This window comes from Sporothrix brasiliensis (assembly GCF_000820605.1).
Source record: "Sporothrix brasiliensis 5110 chromosome Unknown Cont20, whole genome shotgun sequence".
NCBI lineage: Eukaryota > Fungi > Ascomycota > Sordariomycetes > Ophiostomatales > Ophiostomataceae > Sporothrix > Sporothrix brasiliensis.
In genome coordinates, this window is record NW_024467139.1 from 963,122 (window position 1) to 969,751 (window position 6,630).

The window sequence follows — 6,630 nt, forward strand, 5'->3', positions numbered from 1 at the left end:
ACAGGAAGGCTCACCTCACAGCTGTTCTGAATTTTCCTGGGTCGCTCTTTTCTTACAGAAATTTTGGCGGAGAGTGATGTTCTGCCGGGCGGTCAAGGGGGGCAGAAATGCTGGGCCATGAAAAGTGGGTCTACCAAAAGGCTTGCACAGTTTGATGGCAAGAACGACCTGTATGCCAGCCGCGTTCACACGTCAAGGCGATTTATGTACATAGATGTGTTTTTTGTTTGGTTTCATGATGCAATGTATGATATTCCATCCACGTCCACCAGGTCCCTTCTATCGTGTATGATGCGGCAAGAGATCATGCGCGCGATGCAGGAGATGCAGGGCAAAAGAAGACTAGAAGCGGAACCACGTCAAGGCAAGGCAAACAGCAGATGCACAAAAAGAAAAGAAAAGGAACAATCGGAAAGACTTTGAGAAAAAGGTGCAAATAAAAAATAGAAAATGGTTCTAAAAATAATACAGACAGGAGAGGCAAAAGAAAAGAGACTAGGTCGTGTCTGACTGTTCCCCGTAACACACGGCATTCTTACGTGCGGTCAAGCTTCCGGCGCAGCACACGCGTGCGCTTCATCAGCTTCTTGTACTTCTTCTTCTTCATCCGCAGCTTTCTCTGGCGCCTGACGCTAATGGCCTCCATGCGCGGCAGGTCCGACGTGCCGTCGTGGTACGCCGACGGCAAGCGGTGCCGGCGCACAAGGCCGCTGCCGCGTCCGCGCGGCAGGGCCTCCTCGGCGCCCTCCTCAAGGATCTGGGGCGAGTGGGCGACAATGCGCACCTCGCCGTTCTCGTCGAGCTGCTCCTCGATGGTCAGGATGGCCTTGAACACACGGGTGCTGCGCGGCTCGGCATCCTCGTCGAGGGGGGCGGCGCTGTTGCCAGTCGACGTCAGCTCGCCGCCGTCCAGCTCAAAGGTGATGGTGCCAGGGGGCGACGACGAAGCAGTGTCGGCGGCGCCAGTCTCGGCCTCGGCCTCGGCCTCGGCTTCCGCCATCTCTGGCACAGGCGGCGGCGGCGGCTGGAACGGCAGGAACTGGCCCTGCAGGGTGTCGAGCTGCACGTAAATACCGGCGTCCGAGCCGTCAGCATTCTTGAACTCCAGCTGTGAGGACGACGAGGCAGTGTTGCTCTCGCCGCTGGCGGCGGCCGCGGCCGCCGCGGCCGCCGCGTCGTCCTCGAGCTGCTGCTGCAGCTGCTGGCGGGCGAACCGGGCCTGCTCCTTGGCCTGGCGGGCGCGCGAGCCACGCTGGGCCGGTTGCGTTGTCGTGGCGGTGTTGTCATTCACAGACAGGCTGGCCATGGGGCCCTCGAGATCGTTGACGGCGCGCGACAGCGTGCGGATCACCTCGGAGGACTTGTTGCGGCCGCCGGCGCGGGGCGCAAAGATGGCCGCAAAGGCGTCTTCGGACACGATCTTGGGCAGGCTGTGGGTGATGGAGATGGGGCGATGCTGCGAGAAAAAGGTCGACAGGGCGAGGCTCTCGACTGGCAGGTGCTGTGTCGAGGGCACGCTGGGCAGCTTTTGCACCGATGCGCGAGAGGCGTCCTGCTTGGCCTTGCGTTTGCGCTTGAACGAGGAGGAGGAGGAGCTCGACGAGGACGAGGAGGAAGAAGAGGACGAGTTCGAGGGCGTGGACGGCACCCCCGGAAGGGCTTTGGAGCCATTGTCTGGGCTGGAAGGCTTCGACGACGAGTAACGACGCTGCTGCGACTGCTGCGGCGTCAGGCTGCGGCTCGGGTGTATTGTCTGGCCGGGCTGGATCTGGCCGATCGAGGCTGCTGTCGATGGTGCTGACCAGTGGCCGGACCGCACGAGGGCAGCGGCCGCCGGTGGTGCAGCGGAGGATGACGCCACCACACGGCGAACCGAGGGAAACATGGTGGGTGGTGACGCGGCGGCGGCGGCGGCGGATGAGGACGAGGACGAGGAGGAAGATGAGCCGATGATAGGGAGGAACAGGGATCGACGGTGAGAACGGGGAAGACGAAAAGAAAAGAGAGTCCCAGGCCGACTCGCGAAATCACCAATACCCGTTTCAGATCTCAGAACGATCGGAGAGGGGAAAGTGACGGGGGTAGGACGTTGGAGTGAGGTGGTGGTGGTCAGGCGTCCGGCAGACGGAGGATGGAAAGAGGAGGAAAAGCCGAGAAAAACAGGCGGAGTGAGAAAAGTCGGTATGTGGATGACTAGTTTTTGCGGTCGCTGTTTCTCTTTGCTGTGGTTGTAGCCTGTCCACGCACTTTTGCGGGCTTTTTGGCACCTTCCGTGGGGTTCTTCAGGCTTTGGGGGCCTGTTTGGTGGTGATTTTGGGAGCGTTAGGGGATGTCGGCAATGGAGCGGGCGCCACACTCGGCGGGTATAGGCTGTATTGCCAGGTTTACCATCGCCTGAGGCACTCCAAATTGGCCTGTAAAACAAAAGGTGCAGTTGCTGGCGGCGGCTAATATGTCTTGGGCAGGAGCGCGGGTAGGGGAAAAGCAGGGACGGAAGGGGCGACTTTGGAGGTGGCGCAATGCGGCCCACCAATGGCAGGTGACCGCCGTCCCTGAGTGGTTTACATGCCACCAACGATAAGCTGTCGAGGCGACGAGCAAGGCAAGGGCGATCGCCAGTACACCATCGATGACCAACCGATGGGCAGCCACACAATGACCGTTTGCATCACCACGACGACAGCGGCCGGCCGTTGGGCCGAGTGCCACTGTCTGTAGACGAATACCAGGACGTACATGACCCCGTTGCTTGAAACAAGTTCGTCGCAGTATTGCAGGTCTCACGTACGTTGTACAATCACGCCCAAAGTGACCGGTATTGTGGTATACTGATAAGATACGAAATTAAAAACCTCCTATGAGAAGTCCAGAATGCCTCACCGTGTCCCGGTTCCCATAAAGTCCCGTTCCTGTCATGAAAAATGCCGCCAAAGAGGGCCTTCCCTAAATAACAAAAGCTCTCGCACATAGATGTATATAATATGTCCTCCAATGCTATGCGCCGGTTGCATTCCCCTGTTTGTAAAGAAAAGACAGAGACGAAGTAACGAAAAACAAAATACAAGGGACAAGAGACAATGTATGACAAAAGAAGAGCATAAAAAAATACAGTGGCACAAATGAGAAAAGAACTTGCTTTATTCCGAAAAGGTCGAAACAAATGAACAGTTGTCATGTCGTCCAACGCCAGCAGCATGAAGATTCTAGCTGGTTGATTAAGAGATACAGAAAGAGGACGCTCGTGGCATCGCTCGGCGTCAGGTAATATATAAAACGGGCAGTCGCAGTGACCTGTCCGAGTCTGGCATGTGACCAATATCCAAAAGTATGACGAATATTGGAGACCTGTGACCTGGTCGCGGGGTCGAAGAGAGTGTGCGGCTATGTGCAGGACTCTGCGTCCAAAACAATAAGCCGTATCCGCCTTGGCTTGGCTTGGCTTGGCTCGGCTTGGCTCAGCTTGGCTGCGGTATATATACAGGCCAAAATGGCTGACTGGCCAGTTCACGCCGCACCGCAAGCCAAGCCAGATAAGCGATCGCAGGAATAGATGCGTGGTCCATGCCGCGCGTGTGGTGGGTTCGACGATGCCGACCTTGTCGATCACGGGAAGCCACGGTGCGAGGGGTCCTGGGGATTGTGCGGTGGCTGCTGCTGCGGGTTCTGCTGCTGTTGCCGACGACCGGCTTCGCCACGGGCAGCGACCCACTCGGCGTTGCCGCTTTGGCGGCCGTGGACCTCAGCAGGCAGCTTGGTGTCGTCCGAGCTGCTTGTAGGGCGACCCTGGCCGCTGGTGCCACTGGGGCCGGCAACGGAGCCGGGCACCAGACGCGTGACGGCCTGGGCGATCGAGTTGACGACGTATTGGCGCAGTTGGCGGTCCTCGGCCGAGTCTTCCTTCTCCAACCGGAACCGCTCCTCTTTGCTCATGTTGGTGCGGCGCAGGTTCTTGATCTCGGCCATGATGTAGAGCAGAACGGCCTCGGGGCACTTTGTCCGCTCCAGCGAGAACTCGCTCTTGCGGACGTAGCGCCGGGTGACGTCGGTGGCGCCGTCGATCGAAAAGGCGATGCAGTACGACATCTTCTTGCCCCAGCCCTCCGTGTACAGCCGTGGGTTGTCCCAGGACTCTTCGCATGCGTCCACGTGGACCCAGCGCTTCTGGTGCGCGGAGTACACCTCCGTCCACACGTGGTCCTCCGCATTCCACACCCACCGCACGCGGGCGCCGACGGCACGGCACAACATGCTGAAGCAGTTGGCCCACTCGCCACAGCGACCCCGGCGCGTCTGCAGCAGCCGCCAGACGTCACTATACCGCGGAAAGCGCTCGTAGGCGCCGCATGCATGGTTGGAACAACGGTACAATTCGACAAGCAAGGCACCGCATGCGCTCTCCTCGGGGGTGGGCCGTGTATTGCCTTGGCCAACGGTGAGAGAGAAGCAGACGGGACATGGCGGGTTGTTGACCCAGGAAAAGAAGGACCGCTTAAACCATCTGGAGGGAGGTCAGTCAGTATTGGCAAAATAAAAATAGGCAACGGTCGACGAAAAGCAGGCGGCTTGACCGACAAGGGCCGGGGGTGATCATACCTTAACAGAGCACGAACAACACAGTCCTGGTAACCCCACACAGGTTGACGGCCGTCACCCATACTCTCGGCTTCGGCACGGAAGACTTGGGACTCTTCGTCGGCCTCGCTGTATATCCGGTCAAGCGGGATCACCTGCAGCGCCTCGTCGAGCAGGCCCGGATTCTCGTATTTTAATGGTGTCGTGGACAGTGTGACAAGAAGGCTTCGAAACTGTTGTTCGCGGTCGTTTGGTGGGCGCGGGATCATCGGCAGGTTGCGTAATGAGGAGTAGGATGGCGGTGTGGGCGGGGCAACAGTAGAGGAAGACGAGGCGGAGGAAGACGACGCAAAACTGTCACCGTTGCCGTGTGCCATGGGTGAGGCAAAGCGATCGCCGCCGTGCGAGGTCGATGGCCGGCCGGGGGACGAGGGGTCTGCGGAGAGCGCACGTAGGTTGTTGGAGGAGGCGGCCTCGCGTGGTGACGGCGAATCGCCGCGACGTGACCGTGCTTCTGTCAGGTGGTTTAACCGACGGGTGCGTAGCAACTGCTCGAACCGCAGGCGGAGGTCGTGAGCCCATTCCTCACCGAAATCATCGTCGACGCCCGCAGGCGTGCGTGTTTGGCCAGATGCCATGATGGCGCGCGCGCGTGTGTGTGTGTTTGGGTGTTGAGAGGAAAGAGAAACAAAATGGACCCGGCTGCTGCCTGTCGACTATGGGAAGTCAATCAGGGTCGGGAAGAGCAACGAGCCAGGCGGAGAGAAAAGTCAGCAAAAGGCAGACAACGCGCGGCTCTCTTCTGGTGGTGCCTGATGATACGATGTGCGTATGTGGTGCCGGAAGGAGGCTGGAGGCGATTTTGTGTGTCGAAAGAGTTGTTACACAAGGCAAGAGGGATATGCTGAGCAATTGCCCGCTGCTATGTCGTGGTTGGCAATTTGTGTTTCCGTCGTCTATCGCGGTCGATGCGTGGTAACGGTTGGTCGATTCAGCGCAGAGGCAGATGATGCAGCCACTACTCGTCCGCAAGCCAATGGGACAAGGTGTGCACACGCAGATGCAATGATTGCGTGGGTAGCGCAAGGATGCGTGATTCCGTGATCCGTGAACCGTGATCCGTGATCCGTGACCCACGATCGAGTGGAGCGTTGCTCAGATATGAGAGGTGGTCGTCGTCTCGTGGGATTTGATTTCGTTCAGTTCAACGTCGTCGTTCGGTCTGTATATATGGTTGCATCTATGTCGTAAATTCGTCTCGTTCTCTACCGAAGTCGAAGAAGACGCGATCGCTATGCCTCAAACAAGAAAGACTAAACCGGCAACGGGCTGCAAGAAATCCAAAACGAGCGGACGCCGTGAAGAACGGAGGCAGTATGAGATATCCAAGCTGGGGCTGAAGTACTCCAGGTAGCCGTTGTTGTGTCTTGGACCGTCGAAATGTCGTCGCCGCCAGTGGATGCCGTGATTCCCTGCGGTCGTCAATGTCGTGCACCTCTACAGGATTTGAGTTGCCATTCGCAGGTCGCAATTCGTCGTCGTTCCTCCTCCACGCCGTCGTGCAGCAGAGTTGTTCAAGCCAAGATCGAGTCGAGTTGTTCCGGGGAGAGAGCAGCGGACGAAGGAGAAGTAAATGGAAACGAGAAAAGCCGAAGAGAAGAGGCGAAGCGTCGAGACTGGGACGTCGGCAGATGGTAGACGCGGAGCGGTGGAGTCGAATTACAAGGCGTGGATGAGAAAGAATATGGACGAAGAGGAAGAGGGAAATGCGGGTTGGGTGTAGGGAGAGAAGAGAGAGGGTATGAGAAAGAGTTTGTCGCCTGGGGTCAAGGCCGAGTCGTCTGTGGGCGCAAAGAAGCGGAAGGAATACGAATGGAAGTTCGAGATGGGGGAAAGGAAGGAGAGACCGAGAGGCAGGCAATGATGGGAAAGAAGCGTACAAAGTGCAGCTTGGTACCGTCGATGACTACCTAGCGCTGTCGTCAGTCTTGCCTTTTTGGTAGGGTTGTCTTTTTGTCTGCTGCCTTCCGAAGGCGTAGGCGGCCGGAAAAAGCAGCC

The 6,630-nt window shown here is 58.1% G+C and overlaps 2 protein-coding genes across 2 annotated transcripts; both read right to left on the reverse strand.

Annotated features, from left to right (window-relative positions):
- Nucleotides 1-535: 535 nt before the first annotated feature.
- Nucleotides 536-1,885, reverse strand: SPBR_07291 (uncharacterized protein; the record flags this gene model as incomplete). Its single annotated transcript, XM_040765545.1, has 1 exon — nucleotides 536-1,885. One exon carries the CDS (start codon nucleotides 1,883-1,885, stop codon nucleotides 536-538), a length of 1,350 nt encoding a protein of 449 aa, XP_040616255.1.
- A 1,718-nt stretch (nucleotides 1,886-3,603) lies between these two features.
- Nucleotides 3,604-5,210, reverse strand: SPBR_07095 (peptide-N4-(N-acetyl-beta-glucosaminyl)asparagine amidase; the record flags this gene model as incomplete). Its single annotated transcript, XM_040765349.1, has 2 exons — nucleotides 3,604-4,498; nucleotides 4,594-5,210. The coding sequence occupies 2 exons, from the start codon at nucleotides 5,208-5,210 to the stop codon at nucleotides 3,604-3,606; spliced, it is 1,512 nt and encodes a 503-aa protein (XP_040616256.1).
- Nucleotides 5,211-6,630: the final 1,420 nt, after the last annotated feature.